Source organism: Neofelis nebulosa, chromosome 16 (assembly GCF_028018385.1).
Source record: "Neofelis nebulosa isolate mNeoNeb1 chromosome 16, mNeoNeb1.pri, whole genome shotgun sequence".
NCBI classification, from domain to species: domain Eukaryota; kingdom Metazoa; phylum Chordata; class Mammalia; order Carnivora; family Felidae; genus Neofelis; species Neofelis nebulosa.
Window position 1 is genome coordinate 41,802,219 of NC_080797.1, and position 24,231 is coordinate 41,826,449.

The following is a 24,231-nucleotide window of genomic DNA, read 5'->3' on the forward strand; positions in this document are numbered from 1 at the left end:
AATATACTCTGTTGTATCCAAGACATCATATGTTTTGATTGTCATGTAACTATTATCATTCTTTGTATTCTTGCATTCGGGGTAAATTTCAGCCCTTGCTCATGCTAAGATAAGCCGTAATTCATCATCTGAACCCTATGTCAGGCCAAATACATGAAAAAAACAAACACAGTAACACAAGTCAGAGATCACAGCAAGGGTACTTCATGGGCTTATTATGCATAAGGTACACTTAAACAGGAGCAAGAATAATGCTCATGGATAAAAATGTGACATAAAACACATAATGACTGGGATACACTTAACATGCTGATATCCAGCTGATCTCAGACTTCAAAATGTGGTACCTTGCCCAAAACCTCCCAGTCTTTTAAACCTTTTGAATTGGATACATATTTCTTCAAGGCAAAACTAAATTCACAGCAGTCATTTGAATACTCATTCCAAAATAAGTCTCCAACTCATTAAACACCACCTTTAAAAAGCTTGCAAACGTGATTTAGCTATTGTCTATCAAGTTTAGACGTTTCATTACCAGTTGGTCCTACTACTATCTCTATTCTATTTTCCACCTTTTGCTAATGCAAAGGAAACCATCAGACAGTTCTCAGCTTTTCAAACAGCTGACAACACAAATCGTGCCAGATATAAATATTTACATCGTCAAAAGTAAATGTTTCCAAAATTCCAAACTCCAGTGCTTTTGAAAATTGATTTGGATCAGGTACACTTTACTGAATTGGAAACATAAAAAAAATATATATATGTCACTTTCAACAACAACAAAAATATCAAACCAAAACATAGGAGTGCTTTTTAACACTAGGCTGTCTCCCCCATCTCTTCTTTCCCAATAAATTTAAGGGAGAAGCAGGCTTGAATTAGTTATTTTTTTCTTTCACATCAATATTTTCCTCTAAGATGGGCTGATAGAAAGTGAGAATTATGTATCCATTCCTGTGTTAGATCGCCACCTTTCCCATCCCGTGCCCAGTGTGCTCTTGACTGAACAATGCTTCATTCACTTGCCATAACTCAGGAAAAAGATCCAGCTCCTTCACACAGCCTCTAGATCTGGCCTCCATCTTCCTTTTCCATCTGTTCCTCCTGCCTATACCTCTATGGTCTCTGGGCTTCAGTGTTGCTGGTTACCTTTCAGCTAATTTCTGGAACTCAGGTCCCACCCCTCATTCTGAATTTTTACTGCTTCTCCCTCTGTGTAGGACACAAATTATTCCCTCCATCATCCTCCCCAAGAAGGAAAGAAAGACCGAGTACTCAAAAGTTCAACTTGTCCTTTACTGGTCAGTGGACCTACCCATGTTCGTGACTTGAATAAGAGAGGTGTGTGTAGAACCCAGGTTAAGTTCCCTTTAGAGTTTGTGAAAATAAAACTTCAAATGGACCAATAATTTGGATAGGTTAATTTTTGTGGAATCAGAGCAATAAACTACATGACCTACATAGGACTTTTCTACACAAATGCTTCTCAAGTCCTATTTAAAATAACACACAGATACTACATAGAGAAATAGTTACAATCACGTGCAATGTCTTTAGAACTCACTTTGTGACTGGAGTCAAAGCCACTAACAACTCTTAACTAAGTCATTCGACGTTGGGTTTGTTTGTTTGGTTGGTTGGTGTTTTGGTGGCAGGTAATAGGAAAAAACATATTCCAATACATCAGAAGGGGGCAAAAATTCTTATAGATTCCATGATAAGTGAGGTAAACAGGCTGCGGATGTAGAGAGCAGAGCCCAAGAAAGGCAAACCCTGGAGAATCAGCTGCCGGCAGTAACAAAGTTGTCCATAATTTTAATCCTAATTTCTTGGACACAAACGATTTTCCATTCCTCTTGAGTTCGCAATAACTAAATCACCTTCAAACACAATTTTCTCTGTGTGTGTGTGTTTTCCATTTTCAATGATCTACTCAACAGTAAAAGGTAGCCAAAAAGAAATTAGCCCACAAGAGAAACGCTAGAACCCAGCGACGAGAAGATCCCCATGGGCATCATGCCCTTCCACACATGAAGGCGGAGTGCATCGAGGGAGGTTGGTGGGGGGGAAGGGACACTGGTATGAGAATGACAAGGCACAACTCAGCATTTCTATGCAGAAGTTAGGATTCTTAGCCAGCAAGATGCCCCTAGGAAGATTAATTATTGATTTTCTTATAAATCATCTAAGGTGATTTTTGTTTGTTTTTCTTTCCAAAATGATAAATATCTGATTTTACTTTTGTTAAACAAATTATTCTTTCACTTTGTTGAAGTTAAAAGAAGCCCCAGTAAAGAGGTTTCTGAGAGGAGAGATTTTCCCAGTGTGATATGCTTGGGAAGCAACACTGCTTTCTGACCTTCATGGGGTACTGAGGGATAGGGCCTCCGGCAACCTCCAGGGGGTACAAAGTAATTAGAGAAGCATGAGGGTTTGACCAGCTAGAGAGAGAAAGTACAATTTAGACATAATTATATTTGTTGGCAGTAAGCCTGAGGTCTTTGATTTCACTCCTAGGTGGAAAGACAAACTCATCACAGAGAAGGAGACCTGTAAAACTAGCTTTCAGAATCGGCATCTCTCGGCGCCCTCAACTTCACAATGGAAGCAACATGGCTGCTTACCTTCCTGCCCCCAGTATTGATACGAAGGGGCGTCAGAAAGGGGTCGAAGATCATGTGACTGGTCTCTATGTTGACTGGCGACTGCCGTTTACCCACAGAGCAAAGGTTCCAAGCTGAGTTCACCAATCCCCAGAAAGAAGGAACTAGAAACAAACAAACAAACAATTGTAGGATTAGTCCAGGTGGAAGGTTTGAGAAACAATGCAAAAGGGCCATGGCACAAAAAGGGTGACATCAGAGACAGACACCTAATGTTTCCCACCCATAAAGACCCCTGGGTGTTGCTATGGTATTTTCCTGACTTGGATCTTGGTCAATTTCTCTAAGGTCCACCTTCAGATTTTTTTGTGTCAGATCCATTCACCTTGTGGCCTCTTGGATGAGTACAGTTGGCATTAACACCTTAATGGGAAGACAGCATAGTCCACCTGCATCATCTTTTCATGTGGAGGTACACCAGAGTTTTAGTAATTCCTGAGCTGATGCTCCACTTTTCTGTGTGGCAGGAATGATGTGGGAATCAACCTTGTCCTATATAGTAGGTATTGAAAGCTTTTCAAAGAAAGTAGCATTTGACATATGCAAGGTATTATGTATTCTGTGGGTTGTCGAAACCAAACTGAGGGAGTGAATTACTTTTATGACCCCAATCAATGCCAGACAGGAGCTCAGCAACATGACTCTGTCTTTGTTTAGTCCAGCACTGTGTCACTAACCTAATGTACCAGCAGCTCAAGAATGCATTCACTTGATAGGAAGAGAAAAATGACTTGGGAGTACTGAGTCCAAATATCCAAAGGGGAAATGTCTACTCCTCTTCAGTATCACATTAAAACATTGACAGAAATAAATTTCTATGGCAATTTCCAGTTATTTTCTTCTGTTTAAGAAAGTCAGCAGAGCAGTGGGGAGCCAGTTACTAATTTCATGTCATGGAAAATCACAGACTGTATCTTCAGCCTTTTCCTGCCCAACCCTCCACCCCCAGCTCAGTATTTCCACTGAGGCTCTGGATCCATCTCTACGTGGCCTTGAGATTATATGGTCATCATTCGCTCATCCACCCGCAGCATCCATCAACACTACAGTAAGCTCCTGGTGCATGTTCAGCCCTGGGTTAGGCTGAATTTAGAGGAAGGGAGTTATGTACAAGAACAATTATCACACTGTGGTGGTGGGTGGCTGTAGGATGAGGCAAGTGGGTTATAAATCTCTAGGTAAGGGCACTGAACCCTGAAGCAGCGCAAGTGGAGTTCGGGAGTGATTCCTAGAGAAGATGAACCTAACAACCAAGTCACGACCCTCCCAGATGCAACTGTCCTCTCAGGAACTCAAGTTTAATTCAGCCTTTAATTTACGGTAGACATCATTCCTTCTCATGTCACAGATGGAGAAAATTGAGGCAAGAGAGGAGTATGGTAAATACTTGCCAAAGATAGCCTATAAGAGACCCATAATTCAGGAGAAGAATTGGGCTGGATGGCACGTCTAGTACCACTGAAATCCAAAACTCTATGAACCTTTTATTTGTTACAGGCCATTGTTGGGCAGAAGTGGGAGGAAAGCCAAAAACAAGTTCCTCAGATTCTTAGAAGCCTGTTTCAACACCAAAATAAGGTGAGGTTCCTTGTGAAATAAGGAAAATATCTAATTTGGCTTAACCCATTCAATGAGCATATCTGCTGGTTCCATTCCCTTTAGTTTAAAGAGCTTGAACTAGTTTTCCAGCTATAACTGATTTTCAAAATGGCAGCCATGGCCAGAGTAAGAGGGGTAAAAGAGAAGAAGGTGGAGTAGAAAGAAGAATCTGTATGTGTGTTCCTTGGCACTTTCATTTCCCCTTATTATTTAAGTTCTATTATAGCTGCAAGTCACTTAACATCTTTAGAAAGTACCATGCCCTAGCCAAATTATAATATTTAAGGAAGCTCTTGAATTAAACATGTATTTAAAAAATATATAAACAGAAGTCTTCTCTAAACTATTTTTAAATCACCAAAAATCCTATATTTATTCCTCAATCATTTCCAGTTTATTATGAAAATAAAGCCTCCCTCAGTGCCTGCTCCCACCTATCTTTGTCAGCGATGCACATCAACGTGGAAGCTGTGGGGATTCCAGGGATATAGCCATGGCACTGCCACAGATCAGTTGTGTGACTTTAGATAAGGCATTTATCCCTTGGGCTTTGGTTGGTCTCTACAGTCTGTGTGGTAGGCTGAATAATGGCCCTCCTTCAAAGATGTCCACATCCTAATATGTTACCTTCCATAGGCAATGGTGCTGTGCAGAAATGATTAAGTTAAGGGTACTGAGATGATTATCCTTGATTGTCTGGGTGGGTCCAATGTAATCAAAAGGATCTTTTTTAAGAGAGAGGGGCAGGAGGGTCAAAGATTTAGAGAAAAGCTCTAGGGATGGAAAGAGAGTCAGAGAGGAAAGAAGATACTGGCATGGAAGGTGGAGGAAGAGGACAGGAGCTAAGGTGACTTCCAAAAGCTGGAACTGATGAAGCAACAGATTCTTCCCCTAGAGCCTCCAGAAGGAACCACCGGCATGCTGACCCTGGTTTTAACCCCATAAGACTCATTTGGGGCTCCCTCATCCCCTGAACTGTAAGATGATAAATTTGTGATGTGTTAAGTCCCTAAGTTGTGATTACTTATTACAGCCACAGTAGGAAATGAATACAGCCCCCTTTTATTTTTAACACTCTGTGAGACCAGAGCCTCTTGGACAGTCGGGCCATCTACGATGTGTGAGGGGCTTCCCCTGGAAGGCAGCTGCACAATAAATGTAGTTACAGCTATAGCACACAGTGCATTTCATCTATTCCCATGAAAATCATTAACAAAAATAATTCCAACCCTATAAATGGACTGCGAGACTGCTAATAGATGGCAGCACGTGTGGGCAGGTGCTGCTTTGCCTTCCTAACAAACCTCCCACCCCAAAAGCACCCCCACAAAAACATAAACAACAAAAACTTTATGCGAACATCTGCCTTTGCTTTTATTGGGCATGGCATTCTTTATGACAAACAGTTTCAGGGTTTTATATTCCCACTTCACCATCAAGGCCTAAGTGTCTGGTTCTAACCACCTGCTCAGACAATTGAGGAATGGCTTGGAGGCTGGGAGGCGCTCGCCCCTGCTCCACTCCTGAAGGGGTACCTGCGTTTGTTCCCCACTGGACCGCTCACTTGAAATCAGCCATGGATTCATTGTCTTTCAGAAACAGAAGCCACGTTAGAGATCATCTGGCCTAAACACATTCATGAAATCAAGGACTAAACAGCAGAGGGTGACGTCCTCAACCCGAGGCCACGCAGCCAAGGGAGAGGCAGGGGGGAACAGAGTAAGGACCAATGCCTGGGTCTCAAGATTCCTGGTGCTTCTCCACCTCCCTTCCTTCCCAGCAGGCTCCATAGGAGGGCATATTACTGTAGCCAGGGAATTTCAGATTTAATTGTTGCCATGGCCAACTGTAGACTTTGCTACCCTTTCTTTTTTGGTAAATCAAAAGTAACATCAGTGCCCATTTGCTAGTTAAAATACATTTCAAGTGCCAAGGTTCAAATCAAACTGCTTTGAATGTCAACCATCCCAAATAAAATTAGGATTTTTAAAAAGCCATACAGGGGAGTGCTTGGGTGGCTCAGAAGTCTGTTAAGCGTCCGACTTCAGCTCCGGTTATGATCTCATAGTTCATGAGTTCGAGCCCTGCATCAAATCCTCTGTCCCCCCCTCTCTCTCTGCTGCTCTTCCTCTCAAAAATAAATAAATGTTAAAAGCAAAAAAAAAAAAAGCCATATATCTATGACTGTGTCAGGAAAAAAAAAAAAAAAAAAGGCTTCAATCCAGGAAAGAGCGGATGAGCTTGGGTCTCATCTGCAGGGCCCCAAGGAAATCTAATGGGGATGACCGCTCATGAAGAGAGGCTCCAGGGGTTGTGTCCTGGGCCCAGCTGGACTGGGCCAGGTTCTACAGTCCAATGAAAGAAGCCAATGCTCTTAGAATCAGTGTTTGGTGTTGGGACAGTAATGAAGGTGTCAAAACCAGTCCAGGGAACTCAGGTACCAAAAGGATCAACTCAAATGTCTGCAAATGTGGTGTAATCTAGGTTCTAGGGAAATGCATTAGGAGGAAGGCTCTGGAGACAGGAGGGCATGGAGATCCCTTATTGGGATCCCTTATGCTTATTGGGGCATGGGAGTAAGCCAGCACACTTTACCTGAAGAACAAGGCTGGACATGTGAACTAAGGCTTCAAGAGTTAGAGTCAGAAACTCTCCCTCTGGATTTGTGCAGACCATTATCCCCAGCATTCGGACACTTAACCATCCTCCATGTTATTGATCCTTCAGGTTAATAAACACCCCATGTCACCCCTGGGAGCAGAATTGCATTGCAGGATACTATGGCACAGCTTCTACTTCCGAATTTAGAGAACCACTACAGAATTCTTTTTCTCTTAGTTTCCATGACTGTCCCCGTGACTCAAATTTGCAGACTTTCCATCATACTTTAAAAGCATCAGTTATTATGACTTATTGGCTAATGCTGTGTCTTTTTCTAGCTTGACTGTAAACCTTATTAAGAAAATAATGTAAATGTACACAAAAGAAAACTGAATGAGAATCACTCTAACCAATTAATGGACAAGTGGTCTGAAATTGAATGGCATCATCCGGGCCATCCTTTTCACACAATCTTCTAATTTACATATAAACTAGAACACACAACAGACCGGGATGTTTTTGCAAATTAATTTCTGCAGAGCCCAAACGATGGCACTTAACTGCTGCATCACGACCATGTGTTATTTTGCCAAAACATCTCCCCATGGCAATGCTGTATTGTTACCATAAACCACAAATCCCAAGCAGTCTCTTGGCTCAGGGTCCAGCGAGCTATGAAAGACTGGGATTTCAGCTGCTTAAAACATGAGCCTTGGAAAACCCAAAGCAAAACCTATCAGCTGCTCGTTCAAAACCAGTGAACCAAAAAAGCCCCAGTTTAGTTTATTAACACATCATGGTAACTCCCATACAATAACGAAAAAGTTCTCACCAAAACAAGAAATAGATCAGGAGAGCAAGGAACCAGAGGAATCAAGGCTGATATTGAGAGTTAAAATTTGTCCTGGGACTATTTTTTTTTTTTTTAATCCTAGAAGGTTAGTCTTAGGCATCTCCTTCATTCATCTGTCCTCTTTTTATTTTTCATCTTAGCAGAATTTGCAGAGACCGTGCTGTCGCGGGCAGGGAGTTGGGCACTTGGAATTAATTTATGCGGCTTATGTGAATTTGCTAAATCCTATGGGAACAAGAAAAACTCACTAAAAAAGTGTTTACTGACAGCCTATAACATGTCAGGCTTCAGGCTTGACAGTGAGAATTCGTGCAGCAAATATTTGCTAGGGACCTATTACAGGCCAGGCACTGTTAGCAGTTGTGGGTAGTTAGCGACCAACGGAAACAGCTCAAACAGCTCACGCTCTTAGGGGTCTTCCAGTCTAGTGGGGAATATGGGAGACCTTGTTTATCTGTGTCATTAGCACTTCTGATGACCTCGCTGCAGAGACAATTAAGATGGTAATGGATTACAGAATAAAGCATGGATAGGGAGATAACCTAGAATGGCCAGGGATAATTTCTCTGCAAGGACTGAGAAGAGTTGTTCCTGAAGACTGGCAGAGAAAAGTGGGTCTTAGGCAGAGAAGCGGCACTGGTGTTGACAGAGAAGAGCCTGATGTGTTCAAGGAACCCAGAGGAAGCCAGTTAACAAACCTGATGAACCAGATGAGAAAAAGAAAAAAAAAAAGCTGGAGGAGAGGAGGCTGGCTGTCGAGACAAGGCACAGACGTTCCAGAGCTCTGCTGACCACAGTGAGGAGTTTGTATTTTACTCGAATGTATTAGAAAGCCACTGAGAGTTTTTAGGCCAGGGAGTACCGAGGTCTGATTGATGAATTAAAAGCATGTATCTGCTGCCTTGGCTGGAATACAGCCACGTGTGAGCTTGATTATCCTTAGGGTAGTTTGAGTGGGGAAAGGATTGGTTCCCAAGCAACAGTTGGGTTTTTACGTGAATTTAATCCTACTGCTTTAGATAGGTTTAAATTCTGTCTCAAAGGCAGAACTAATTGAATGTTTTAAAAACTATTCTCTTCAACATATGTGCCAATAAAATAGCATTTTCCTGGGATCCAACTAGCACTTTAGAAGTCACCACTCGAAGCAAGGAATATTTTCATGAAGAGACTTGGCTAAGGCAATCTTTTCTTGCTTTCAAGCAATAAACTAAGGCCCCCAACTTTTCGGCCAAAAGAAAGCAAATGAAAGCTGGGAAAATGAATACTGGCATAAAACGTATCTTTGGCGAATTCAATCCTACAAATAAAGCCTTCTACTTCAATATAGCTGTCTCTATTTCAGTGTTATAAAGCATATAAATACATTTTAAATAAGAACTCCTATCTTTCCCTTGCTCTTTTCCTCACCAATGCTGATTTACTGTCCCTTTCCCTATTCTCAACTGTAATAAATCTCCACTTTGAGCCATTATTAATAAGCATGTTTAAAATACCCACTGCTGCAGGCTTTTGGCCCCTTTCTGATTTCAGATTTATTTCATAGGAGGAATAGCATTTGAATAACTCTTTTGCTTCTGGATTCTTCTTCCTTTGCTGGGACTCTGATTCATACTACGTAAAGAGTGTCTAACTAGGGCTTCCCATTTTCTCACTTGGGGACCTTTCAGGGGTTGTGAGTAACACATATACTTAACACATAATCATTAGGTTGTGCATTCATTTTCAAACTAATGAAATATCCCCAATGAGTCAGATTTTTAAAAAATGTGCCACTCCTAAGTATATCCCATATGGTGGGAAGATAGGCAAACAAAGAAATAATTATAATAAAACATGGTAAGTGTTGTAATTAAGGTGTGTCCATATTAAGGCTTAAGTGACCCTGACCTTGACCCTTTTCTCAAGTGTTCAGATAAGCCTTCCTAATAGAGGGGATATTTGAGTTCAGCTGGCAAGTACAAATAGAGGTTACAAGCCACAAAAATCTTATAACTAGTTAAAAGTCTAAAGTTTTCCTCAGAGAAACTTGACATTCCTCGCAATCAAGACAGACTATCACTGGAATCTAAATAACTATTATGCAAGGAGAGTTAAGCCACTGGGTCATCTAACTTGTCCAGCTTGGGGGGGTGGTTAGTATTGCCGAGGAGAAAGATCACGAGCTGCCATATCCTCACCATGGAACCTTGAGTCTGTGGCTAAATTTCTGTAGTCTTAGTTTCTCCATTTGTAAAATGGGGGTGACAGTTACTTCACAGAGGTGCTGGGAAGGTTAAGTGAGAGCACGTTTATCAAAGGTCTAGCATCATGTGTTTTTTATAAGTATTCAAAGAGTATTGGAGAAAGAGCTGGGCGAGGGGATGGGGGAGGATGGTGTGTGGCTACCCATACTAGACGCACCACTGCAGCATTCTGGAGATGGAAAAGGCAGAATGGGGGGCGGGGGAGAGGCAGCTTTCAGATGCCCACACAACCCACCCTGGATTCAGAACAGGGAGCTGTCTAGATCATAAGATTGGCCACTTCCTGTCACACCCGGAATGCGCCATGTGCAATTATTCCCCGAATCCAGAACTCTCCATGTCTGGATGAATGGGGGGACCGAGAAGTGATATGAATCATCCACAGTGGCTTTAACTCCAAAGAAAACCATTTTAATTTGGCTTTTGGAAGTTGCTGGATTAATTGTGTGCATTGCATCTTCATCTGCCCATTTGCGCTTGGTTCCGGCGTGGGGACTGGCTTGCACTTCTGAAAACATATCCCTTGAGGGTGAGGAGAAAGGAAGGAAGAGGGAGTCCGTGTCTGCTGATCATGCACCATAATCTCTGTGCAGCGAGCCTGACGTATCTTATCTTGCTAATCCTCCCCACAACTCTGTGAGATACTTTTATCATTATTTTATAGATGTGAAAAGTTAAGACTTCAAGAGGTTATGTGACTTTCCAAGGTCACTTGGCTGGTAAGTAAAGTGCCTACAATGTGAGATCAGTTCCTTTCTTTAAAGCAGACAAACAACCAGACAAAAGCATGCATGTGTGATAGCATGTGAAGTGATACACAAGTGTGTAAAGCAAGGGGGTAATCATCTCCCTCTCCTTCCTTCCGGTGACACCCTTGAGGTAATCGGTGTGAACTCCTGGCCAGGCATCTTTCACTATGCTCACATAAACACACCCAAATACATATCCCTGTATTCAGAGAGGTTCTCTTTGTAAAAGTGCTTTTTGTTTAGGGTAACAATATGCCACGAATGTCTTCCATGTCAGTCTTTCCTAGAGCTTCTTGTTCACATGTAAGGCAACAGAACTCTCATAGTTTGGACGCACCTCCCTTTTCTCAGGCTTCCCTGAACATAAGACATTGAGGTTATTTACATCTTATTTTACTATGCTTTTGTATACTTTTCGCACTAACACTTTCATTTCAGCAGGAAAGATCCCTAATGGTAGTATTGTCCAGTCACGGTAGGCACCTGCTTTAACAGATGCTGCCAGGTTCCTTTAAAGGATACCGGCTGTGTCTGTAAATATTTATGCTATCAGCCATGAGTATGTCCACTTCCCCATAATCTCCATAGCATGGGATGTTATTTATTTATTTATTTATGGACATCTAACAGGAAAAATGAAATCTCATTGATTTAATTTGCATTTCCTAACCATTGCTGATGTTGAGCATGTTATGCTCATTAGCTATGTGCATTTCTCCTCTGATCACATTCTTCAGGCATTTTCCTCTGGGTTATTTACATTTTTCATGTAAATTTTTGTTGTAATTTGAACTGTAGAAACACTTACTCTTTGTCATGTACAGTAAATGTTTTCTTCAAGCTTATTACCTAGCTTTTAACCTCACTTTGAGTGTTGGGCTATTTAGGGATTTTTAAATTTTATATGGCTGGTTATATTGATCTATTTCTTTACAAGGTTTCTGAGCTTCCTCTGTTACTTAAGGTTGTATCTCCAAATGCAGATCATATAAATATTTTCTATATGATTAAAAACAATTTTTATCATGGCACCTGGGTGGCTCAGTCGGTTAAGCGTCTGACTTCGGCTCAGGTCATGATCTCACGGCTTGTGAGTTAAAGTTCCACATCAGGCTCTGTGCTGACAGCTCGGATCCTGGAGCCTGCTTCAGATTCTGTGTCTCCCTCTCTTTCTGCCACTCCCCCATTCACACTCACTCTCTCTCTCCCAAAAATAAGTAAACACTAAAAACAAACAAAAATTTTATCGTTACAATTTTTGACTTTTAAAATCTATCAGAAATGAATCTGCATATGCTATGACAGTGGTCTAAGATTTTTCCCAGGTAGAAAGTAAATAATGCCAGCATTATTCATTAAATAAGTCCTCTTTCTCCACCAAAATGAATGTTACTTTGATTACATATTAGGTTTTGGTATAGATCACATTTGCCTCTCGACTTTTGAGACCGTTCCACATATTTGTCTATTTCTGTATCACTGCCATATTGTCTTGAGTATAGTAACATTTATGGTAATTTATAAGATCAGACTTTCTGATCCAAAAGCCTACTCTTGTTCCCTGCTACCTCTAGGGGACCATAAAATGCCTGAGCTCCAGGGAAACCATTGAGGATTACTGACTCTAGATATGGAACACAGATCTAGTATTCTTGGGAACACCAGGTCATTAGAGGTTATCTGACCCATCTTCCTATCTTCAGGTAGTTACGTATTTGAATCATACCTGATAGGACAGTGCTTGTCCCTTTCCTCAAAAAGCCCTAGAAGTGCAAAAAGCATATTCAAACTCCAGAATTGACTCCTTGGAAGACAGGGCATTGAGATGGAAATAGCATAGCATTTAGGTCCAATAGAACCAGGTCCTGGTTCTACTAATAACAGTCACATCTACTGAGTGCTTACCATGTGTGGAACACCACACTAGACATTTTCTATTCATCAGCTCACTTAATATTCTAGGAGGTATATCTTGCTATTATCCTCTTTCTTACCAGGTCTTACAGGTATCTGAGGCACAAAGACATTAATTAAATTGCCCAAGATATAAACAAACAGCCCAACTTGACAGTGGAGAAGTGAGGATTCCAGACTCAGGTTGTTTGGCCTGCAACCTTGACTTTCATCCCTGTGTTACACTTTCTTCTAATGCTGGTGCACTGGCTTGAGCCAAACACATTTTCTCTTGAGCTTCAGACCTCTCATTTGTAAAATCAAGATCATAAAAAATATACACTTCACTAGATACGTGTGTCCATCTAAGGAAAAATTAAAATCACACACACACACACACAGAGCAAAGTCCATCACAGCCAGTCCATTTATGCACTGAGTCATGGATTATGCTACTGGTGGTAGACTGGAAAGAGGCTAGCTTTACATCAAATCATTCATAACTGTCATCCTCAGGGCTAGGTATTATTTATCCCATGTTATAAATGAGGAACTGAAGCTCACAGAACTGAGTCATTCAGTGAGGACATTTAGCTAATACGCAGCTGAGCTGGTGGTGACTCGAATCCAGGTCTGACTCCCACATCCCACATCCAGCACTGAGCTCAGTGGAACTCAACTGACACCATTATTTCCCCCTCAATATTTTGCTTTCTCAGAATTCATTGCTTTCTCTAGATGACTCATTCTTGAGAGCCCACAGGAAGGCATAAAACACAGTCTGGTCTATGTAGGCATTAAGCCCTGGGTGTCTGTCTTAGGGTTAAGATTTAAGCCTAACAATGGTGTTAAGCATTATCCGATCGTATTTCGGTGGACATTTTTCTTGCCCTGTATAATTACTGTTGCTTCAGATAAAATCTGAAATTAGTCTACTGAAGCTGGTAATTGAAACCACAAGGAGAAGAATTTCTCAATGCATGTCAATAATCCAGCCCATTAATTATTTCCACCTATTCAACTTGGAAGAAAATGACCAACCTGATGCCTCTGAAAAACCACATGACCTACTTGAAATTTATATAAGAGCTGCATCCTCTTGGCTCCAAGAAGTACAGATCTGTAATGCTGGAACCTGCTGGAGCATGAGGATTGAACACCAGGTAAAAAACGTTTAGCTAGTGAAAGTAGGTGATCTTCCTCAGCCTTTGGAAATTCTGAAAATGTCACTGATACAGGCAACAATTTCCTACAAATTCAAACATCTGGTGAAACACTGTTAAAATCCTGCAAAACATCTGGATATCTTGGAATATACCATCCTTTACCTATTTGAATCTGTAAACACCTCCTTTTCCCTCTCACTCCCTCTGTATATGTGCACAAATCCATCCCCTTATACAAATGTAAAAAGTAAGCAAACAACGAAAGCCCTGTGACACGGATGTGTGGAGATCAGCTGAGCCTAGCCTTATAGCCCTCCCAGTGATGGGCAGCCTTTTACAACATCTCACTGGGTTCACATTTGTGTAATCCCACAGAAACATCCAGCTGTTCCAATCTGCCTGGAGTTTGGCATGTATTTAGAGCATTTATCACTTGCACAAATAACAGGTCTTTGTTATCTTCATGATATATCAGGAGACATAATCTTCATGCCAGCACCGAGTCTTGGGTCCCAAACACAAAAGAATCAGTCACTAAACAGGGAACAAAGACACACAAACGGTCTGCTGGTCTTCTGATTTTGTGCTAGGGTGGACTGACCAATATGTCTGCAACGTGTTTTCTATCAAGACGCTAGATTTAGCTTCACCGATATAGTTACAGGACGGACACATTGAATTTCTCCTCGTAACTTCTCTATTTGACTTGTGCATTAACATGCTTCCTCTTAGCAGGCAAAAAATCATGCAGGCATCTCACGGATTGTAGATCTCTGTCAAAATCTTATCAACAGTCAAATCTAGGTGAGTTCTTTGTTTTGAAATGCCCCTTATCCAACCTTGGTACTTCTAGCCTAATCCAGGTTCCCACTGCCACCTACCTTAGTCTCTATAATAATTCCTTAAATAAATTCCCCAGAGCCGGGGTCAGTTCCACATCACAAATGGCATGACAGCTGAGCACACAAGGAAAAACCAGGACTGGAAACTGTGCCAGATCTGAGGTCCACGACAGAATTTAGTACACAGCAAGGGTCAGGATTAGGTTTCTTTAGATTTGTGTTTCCTTGTGACCCTAGGGCTCTCGTTTGATGCCACCATTATGTCCCCAATGCTTGGCACAGAGTAGTCACTCAATAACTACTTATGAAATGGGTAGATACATAAATGTATGGATGGAAGAGAGAGCACAGGACCATGCTGTCTGCCTTGCATACCATTTCTCCCGTTTGCTTGTTGTACTAGTCTTTTAATACAAGTTGTGGAATGAATGGATACTCATCATTCTGTTTCATTTCTATACTCCCAACAACAGAGTGTGCTCATTCCTACTTCAGTCCTCCTTTCCCTCCACCTTCACTGAGATATGGCTGACAAATAAAAATCACATATATTTAGGTTTATGATGTGATTTTTTAAGGTGTACAATGTGATGATTTTATATATATATATATATGTGTGTGTGTGTGTGTGTGTGTGTGTGTGTGTGTGTTGTAAAATGATTACAACCAAGTTAATTAACACATCCACAGTTATTTTTTGGGTGTGAGGTGAAAACAATTAAGATTTACTTTCCTAGAGGGCACCTGGATGACTCAGTCAGCTAAGCATCCAACTCTTGATTTTGGCTCAGGTCATGATCTTTCAGTTTGTGAGTTCAAGCCCTGCACTGGGCTCTGTGCTGACAGTATGGAGCCTGCTTGGGATACTCTCTCTCCCTTTCTCTCTGTCCCTCCTCTGCTTGCTCTCTCTCTCCCTCTTTCTCTCTCTTTCTCTCAAAAATAAATAAACTTAAAAAAATTACTTTCTTAGTAAATCTCAAGTACATAATATAGTTTATTAATAACCACCATGCTGTAAATTAGTTGTTCATCTCATAACTGAAATTATGTGTCGTGTGACTTATTTATTCCCATTCCCCCTCTCCGGTCCCTAGCAACCACCTATCTACTCTCTAGTTCTAAGAGTTAGAATTTTTAGATTCCATATTTTAGTTCTTCTTTTCTCTCTTGACCTTCTCATAATCAAATCCTACACATTCTCTAATTCCTAATGTAAATCCCAATCCCTCCATTAAGTCACTCTCTACTATTCAAGGCCATCATTCTGGATTTCTGGCGAAGCCAGTCAGATGCCAGACCATTTCGTACTTAACTATGCATGGGTATACTGTTCACAGTTTTACAAATGCATTAATGTCATCTCCTAAGTCAAAGCAAGCGCTTTAAGATCAGGTACTCAAACAGAGCACAGCACCTGATTATAGGGTCCAAACCCATAAAAGATGATTCATGAAGTGACTGACCAAAATTAAATCTCTCTAAGGGGCTTTTAATGGAGAGGATTTGTATTTGAAAAGACACCAGCAGGGAAATAGATTTAGTGATATTTTGACACTCCTCGCCACCCAGTGCCCAAACATATGCCCAGCCGTAGGAAGCTCCTTGCAGTTCCAACTAACACCCTGCCTGCAATGGCTTCATGCCTAGAATACCCTTTCCAATTGCCCATGCAGAGAGCACATTCTTATCTTTCAAGATGCAGGCTGCCTCTTCATCCACTCCTCCCTCTACTCTCTACTCTCTACTCTTCCTGCTGGAGTCACATGCCCTACCCCTGTGCAGCTTGGGCACTCCTCTGTTCCAATCTTGCAATTTTGTACATGCCTGTCTCCCCAGTTATGATGGACATGATTAGAAAACCTTTGTCTCTAAATCACCATCACTAAGCACAATGCCTGGGATATAGTAAATTCATAGGAAATACTGTTTGAATTTTTAAAATTTTTAAAAAGGCATAAAAAGCAGTCAAGACCTGATATATACAAGTGAAAGAGAAGGCAAAGGGTGAGGAGTGGGGTGATCTGTCATTTTACTGAGCATTCACTGCGTGATAGCCTTGCTATTAGGCACTTACTCAGGATGTCTATTTCACGTCTGATCACTTTCCCCAGATGAAGTGGGAGATAAGGCCTGATGCCAGCAACACGGTCTTATTTATCCAGGTTGTGAAGTATGAATACCAGACATGGTGGGGATTTGATTGTATTGTGATCAAGGCAAACATCCAAAGTTGGCTTACCACACGGAATAAAGAAAAAAAGAATGATTCAAGATGTGAAATCAAAGGAATAAAGTGGATGAGTGGCGAGATTTGCAGTGGGCAGTAGGAAGGAGAATAAAGGATTTCATGAGTCAGCCAATGAGGAGACAGAGATGCATTTTATTCATTTGTATGTCCATGAGCATGGTATGTTCTGAGCTTTCAAAAGTGTAGCCCTGGGGCCGATATTTGATCCATCCTTGTAACAATCATAAAAGGTGGATTGAAGGCTACATCAAATGATCAGATTGCAAAAAGAACTAGAATGTTACCACCATCGGAGATTCTGACATTGGTCAACATGGCTTTAGAACATTAAAGAATGCCTAACTCTGCTGGTACTTATGTTTCCATTTTGAAGGCATTTCTCATCTCCACAGGGTATTGTATAAAGATTCAATAATAAACAAATGCAGGAGTGCCTTGGAAACTGTTACACATTCTTCATTTCTTAATCATTCATGTTTGCATTTCAGTATGCCTACAAATGACCAGCACTCTCTTGGTCAGCTGGCTCTCTGAATTTCAGTACATTCTGGCTCTTCTGGCAGGATTACTCAGGTTCATGTACTAAACACAAGATCTAGATCTTTGTTGTAATGCTTGCTCAAACAGACAGCACGGGTGTTCGCCTTGTGCTTTATTATTGTTTCCTAAGGACAAAAGTGAGGTGCTTAACAAACTATACTCCAACTTTCAGCCTCCTCAGGAGATCCATGACAGTGCACCAAAAGAAATCCATGCTGATCTAAGTAAAGCTTTCTTTTAGAGACTGATCCAGTTTAGAAGAGTCTCTCAAATCAATGGCTTGGGACATTAAAGTCCGACATCTTCTTTTTGAAACAGCAAAAAATCTGAAGTTTCCTCATTATAGTTGGTGGCTCCCTGGGCTTTACTAAGAACGTGAATTGCCCCAAGGAAACACCAGTTCATGGTGACAAGACATTAAAAGATCATTTGAGTTTCAAAGTCCCCAATGCCCAAAAGAGTCAGCAAGGACTGCTCAGAAATTTAATCAGCAGTGAACACATCCTTAAAAGTTTCCTCTGTGAGTGACCTGAACCCCAGCTCTGGGTTCATCATAAGGCTGCCCTCTCCTGCCTTTCCTGTCTCTGCCTATGCATGGGGAAATCAGAAAAATCAGCAGAGTTCTCACTTTTGCAACACTTGAAGGTTTATAAAGCATGTTCTCAAAACATGCAATTCTACTACTTCCTGGGGAGCAGTGCACAACTTCATCAGCGAGTTAGCAGTTCAACAAAAACCACTATGCAAAAGTCTGGGTCACCAAATATAAGAATGCATACCCTCTTCTCTCAGCAGGAGGTACCCTTTTAAAATTTTCTGTGATCATGGGGCGCCTGGGTGGCTCAGTTGGTTGAGCATCCTACTCTTGATTTCAGCTCAGCTCATGGTCCTAGGGTTTGGGGATCAAGCCCCACGATGGGCTCTGTGCTGAGTGTGGAGCCTGCTTAATGTTGTCTCTCTCTCCCTCTGCCCCACCCCCGCTCTCTCTCTCTCTCTCTCTTGCACATGTGTTCTCTTGGTAAAATAAAAATAAAAATAAAAATAAAAATAAAAATAAAAATAAAAATAAAAATACAATTGTCTGTGATCTTCTAAGAAAGAGGATGCTACACCCAAATCCAGAAGCAATCAGAGGTGATGGATTACTGGTCATTATAAATGTACACCAATGAAGTCTTAGAGTACTGATGAAGCATCAATGTCAGGGCATAGCAAGAAGCCATGAACATAGGAGGCACTGAGTTAATACTGGTTCAGTGAGGAAATGGGGGGTAGAAAATGTTCAAAAAGAAAGGGAAACAGAAAGGGGAAGCTGGCTAAAGGGTCAATGGTCTTTATAGGATGCTATGCAGAGAATCAACTAATACCATGGTTGAATAATTAACCTTTATTTGGTGCTAACTCCACTTTAGGCCCTGCTCTAAGTGTTTATATATGTATTAACTCACTTAATCCTCACAACAGCCATATCATGTGAATATAACCATTATCCCCATTAAACGGGTGAAGACAGTGAAGGAGAGGGAGCTTATGTCTCACGGATAGTAGGTTGTCAACTTGGGATTCAAAGCCAAGACGTCTGGCTCTGGAACCTGCACCCCTTAAAAACCATGGCCACTTACTCACTTTGAGTTTTGATCTTTAAGGATACAAAACAATCAAGTGGGGAGCTTGTCAAAAGAGCTGATTAGGGAGCCCTAATATCAGAGATTCTGATGAAATAAATGTACTGTGGAGTCCAGAGATTTGTGTTATTAACAAGCATCCAAGGTGCTTCTTATGCTGGTTGCTCATAGACCATAATAATGGGAAAAATCAGCTGATAAAATTAACATATATTGGGAGAAAGTAGGTCTACCTACCAGATTCACAAGGTCAGCCATGTGACCCAAACAGTGACAGATCTAAGGGGAAAAACCTATCAACTGAAGGGTCAATAAGAAAGAATAAAACAGAGAAACACCCGCATTTTGCTTCCCGTCCTGCCATGAGAGAATGGCACAAAAAGTTGTTTCTTAGTGGGCGGGGGAGGGGGGGTAGGTAGTAATATTTCACCAACACTCACCTTCTTTTGTTCTAATTCTTTGTCCTCCAAGCAACCCTTGGAGAAACTTTCCCAAGTTCTAATCTCAAGAAACAAACAAAAAAAAGAAGTTGTTTTAGCTGGTAGACAGAAATAGTTCTATTACTGAAAAGAGGGTGCTAATTTTCTCATTTTAAATTGTCATGATGGCTTATTTATCATCCTGTGCTATTTTTAAAAGTACCAGTCAGTTCCAACGGCCTGATCACCTGTGGATATACTGGGACTATCCTGTTTCTGCATTTGTGAATCTATGCACCAGACAAGACACCAGGCATGAGGTTTTGACCAGCATGTGGCTTCTGACATAGGCACTGCCAGCAACCAGACCATACCTCTTCATGGCCTGCCTCTGTAGCAGCTCCCCCTAACCTCCCCAGAACAAGCCACACTCTTCTCTACTTCAGAAACCTAAACTGCATTTAAAAACCAAAAATGAGGGGCGCCTGGGTGGCGCAGTCGGTTAAGCGTCCGACTTCAGCCAGGTCACGATCTCGCGGTCCGTGAGTTCGAGCCCCGCATCAGGCTCTGGGCCGATGGCTCGGAGCCTGGAGCCTGTTTCCGATTCTGTGTCTCCCTCTCTCTCTGCCCCTCCCCCGTTCATGCTCTGTCTCTCTCTGTCCCAAAAATAAATAAAAAATGTTGAAAAAAAAATTTAAAAAAAAAAAAAATAAAAAAAAAATAAAAACCAAAAATGATTTTCACACAGAGATGTTCACCAGAGCATAGTTTATAATAATGAAACACTGAAAACAAACTCAATGTACAACAACAGGGGTACCTGGGTGGTTCAGTCGGTTAAGCGTCTGATTTCAGCCCAGGTCATGATCTCACGTTCATGAGTTCAAGCCCCACGTCAGGCTCCATGCTGACAGCTCAGAGCCTGGAGTATGCTTCAGATATGTGTCTCCCTCTCTCTCTCTGCCCCTCCCCTGCTCATGCTCTGTCTCTCTCTCTCTCTCTCAAAAAGAAATAAACATTAAAAAAAATTTTTTTAAGTAAAAAATAAAAAAAATATGCAACAATAATAGGGGAATGGTTTAGTAAATTAGGTACATTCACATAAAGAATACTTGTGCAGTTATTAACATAAATTTTAACTACACAAATTTTTATATAGATTATTGTTTCGAATATATACAACGATGGGCACTGGAAGGGAAAAATAACAGAAACATGGCTAGAAGTTATCTCTGGATAGTGAAATTATTGGCTAATACTAATGTATACATAGGTGTGTTCACATGTGCCAAGCTTTCTATATGAAGGCATAGTACTTTCACAATTAACAACAACAACAACAACAATTACAAAACAAAGACTGTTTATCTGGGCCAAAGTTTACCCTTCCAAAGAATTCTATTCTGTTAAACTGAGATTAATTTTCTCATCACCTCTGTTTTGAGAGCAGGAATAATAAAGAAAAACTGCCTCCCTGCCCCCACTTTCCAAATTTCTGGGCCAACTGGGATGATCTGGTCACACCGAGGAATAAAATGCAGGGGATACTTCCCCTCATAAGTAAAGAGAGAATTGGTGATCATACTTAGCAACCACCAAACAGGAGACGCAAGAAACCTCAATATATTGAGCAAGAATTCTTCCTTTTCATCTCTGCCCTTGGACAAGAGACGTTAATGGGGATTTAGTTAATTGGCTGGTTTTCATTCTAATTGGCTAACGAATCTATTCCAATCTCGAGAAAAACCAAAGAAGAGGAAACAAATAACAGGAGGGGTTCAGCTGCCGATTGATGTTCAGAAGAGATAGCATTTTATGTGTCGGGAGGTCTGAGGTCCTGGGCTCACAGCATTAGCTCCCTGGAGATGGGTGGGGGGGCTCCATCAAGGAAGGGGTGAGCATCCCTACTGGGACACCCCCGGCCTTCCTGTCTCTTTAAAGACAAACTGAAACTGATGGCACCCGTTTGATTTTGTCATCTCACACTGAACTTAGCTTAAAGCAAAGGCAGGCTCACTCTGGGCTGGGAATAGAAGCTCTGGGAGAGCTGAATCTCTTATGCCACGTGGGTACTAGCATCTTATGGAAGGTATGAGTTAAATCCATCTGAGCTGAGTTTGCTCTTTCTTTCCTCACACCAATTAGTTCTGCCATTTAACACAGGGATTAACAATCTCATTTCCTGGGGCTGATTCGTCAAAGGATCAGGATCAAACTACTTAGCGGAACTAGCGTTCTGCAAAATTTCAAGGTAGGTGAAATTGGTTTTCCCTATCTTTTCACTGGCCTTTTACCCTCCTTCCCTCCCCATTCTTTCCCCAGGTCACCTGTGTTTCCTTTTCTCGCCCCCTTTCTACCTCTGCCGCTCCTGATAACAGGTACTGCATGTATCACAATCATACAGTCTGAGCCATAACTCAGCCCTGATGATCACACACTCACGAACACACTCGCAGGATGGATGACAGAATGTCTGAGACAGAATGTGCTGGATCAGAGAGTCAGAACAGATGAGAGCTGATGGAAGGAAAAGTATTAAACACACACACACACACACACACACACACACACACACACACACAGTGGAAGGGAATATGGAAAAAAGCATATGGCGGGAAGAGCTAACATACCACCAATGCTGACCTCAAGACCAACTGATAAAGGCCCCAAGGCTCAGGCCATCAGCCACCACAGCAAAGGAAAGGATTCCAAAGGAAAGGAACCCAGGATTCACAAAACATGCAGAATGAAGTCTCTTCCATGTTTGTCCCTTTCCATTACTCCTGTATATCTTTTGAACCTCCTGTCTTGTCTAGGATAATCACCTACTGGGAGATCTTAGAACATTCAGTTTCTCCTTGCTTTCTTTTCCCAGGCACGGAATATAACTGCTTCCAGGTCTGCTGGGGCCTCCTTCAGCGTGGCTTTCAAGACCCTCCATGGTCTGGAAGGAACCTGTCTTTGGGGCTTACCTCCCACTGGTCTTCCCGCTGCCCCTGAACAGCTGAACAAGAACTGTCATCCCCCATGTGTCCTGGGGCTTTCTCCTCTTCATCAGAACTATGCTCTTTGCCTGATGTGCCTACTCATTAAAACCCCACTCATTCTTCAGTATGTCTTCCTTTGGGAATCTCCTTCGATGTCCCTTTCTGCCTCATGAAGTGGTACTCCCTTTTTCCTCTAAAATTCTGTTGTATCCTCGATCTCTGTTATGCCATGTCTTATAATGTCTCGAAAATAGTGGCAGAAACCATGTTTTTATGTCCTAACATTCCTTGTAGCTTATGGTGTGATAATGGGGTATCAATGGTTTGATCAATGAATGAAGAATCCTGACTGCAAATTCTGAGTTAATGCCACCACACCATATGATGGCACTTTCTCTTATTCTTGCTTACTCTCTCTTGTTCTCATATGCACACACATATATACTCATACATTTCTGTCCATGAGAACAATTCAGATATCTTAATTGAAATATAAAAGATTGATAAGCAGAGGGAAAATAGTAAAAAAAAAAAAAAGAAAGAAAGAAAGAGAGTGATTAATACTTCCATTGTCTCAATAAGACAGATCGTTTTCTACTTGTCTTTTAGAACATAATTATTTATGAATTTCTGTACGTGAAATCCACTTTGGTCCACAGAGGCCTTTGGGTGTGTTTTACACTGAAGTCTTGATTTTAGGATGCATCTTTGCATGGCAGAAAACACTTTGTCTAGACCTTCTGAGCTACCCTTATCAGTGTGGTGGTGAAAGACAGAAACAAATAGCCCAGATTTCTGTAGAAACTGGTAAATGGTAGAGTGGTACATGGGAAAGCCTCATTAAATCTGACGGTGGTTCACCTACCTGAGGTTTGTAAACAGAGCATATGTTCTTATTGGTATAGACATGACCTTGTGGGTCTCTTTGCCGACTATATTAGTGCTGTGCAAATATTCCTACTCAGTTGTGAAGGCACATTATACTCAGGGAAATTATTCTCCCAGCAAACAGACAGATGTTTAACTTCACTTAATATGACACTATAGTCTGAATTCTTAATGTGAGACAGGGGTCCTTTTTCAAGCTCGAGTAAAATTGCGAATGCCATATTTTAACACCACGGCTCTATGTAGCATAGATTAAGTCATTACCTCTTTCTCACTAAAAACTCTGCTTCTCTGAAGCTCCTCTCAGCAATGTCACTTGCAGAGGCCACCGTGTACCTAGCAGACCTTGGGAATTACAAGATGATGCAGGAGGTGTCTGTGATGGGCTTTTTTCAGCCTCTCTGAGAACTTTCAAGCACTTCTGCTTGCAAACCCCTACGGGTTAACATAATGGTGACTTACTTCCAGTTGCAGAAGTCAGACCCAGAAGAATATGAAACAGGTCTTTTCCAAAGATTCGAGGAAAGCTTACGGAACTCAAGAGGGGACACAGGGGCAGGTGGGTTTAGATCACACACAACACATCTAGATTTATTCTTGGTGGCTTTGGCCTATCACGAACAGATCCACCTGTCTGCTGGTGGTTATCAAGGATAATTGTCCTTTGGAACTTGAACAGAAAGGGGCCCAGGAAACTGAGCTAGACCTGAGTTTGACACAGTGGAATTTCTTTGAATGCTGGGACTTAGGAGGGCACGGCCACCTACACGAGGTTCTCGCAGCTTCCACTGTGCCCTTCTACACTGTGTGAGGCTGCCGCGGGGCTCAACAGCCACATTTGTGCTTTACCAGCTGGCTTCTGCAGACTGCGCCAGAGGGAGATCTAGAGGGACACTGGAAGGCTGGTGT

The 24,231-nt window shown here is 41.6% G+C and overlaps 1 protein-coding gene across 3 annotated transcripts in view; it reads right to left on the reverse strand.

Annotated features, from left to right (window-relative positions):
• The window catches only part of CA10 (carbonic anhydrase 10), a 493,759-nt gene that overhangs the window by 279,738 nt on the left and 189,790 nt on the right, over positions 1–24,231 (reverse strand). For all 3 annotated transcript variants that reach the window (XM_058704424.1, XM_058704426.1, XM_058704423.1), the window contains one exon: positions 2,628–2,770. In XM_058704424.1, coding sequence (XP_058560407.1) covers positions 2,628–2,770 — 143 coding nt within the window. The remainder of the gene's footprint in view (positions 1–2,627; positions 2,771–24,231) is intronic.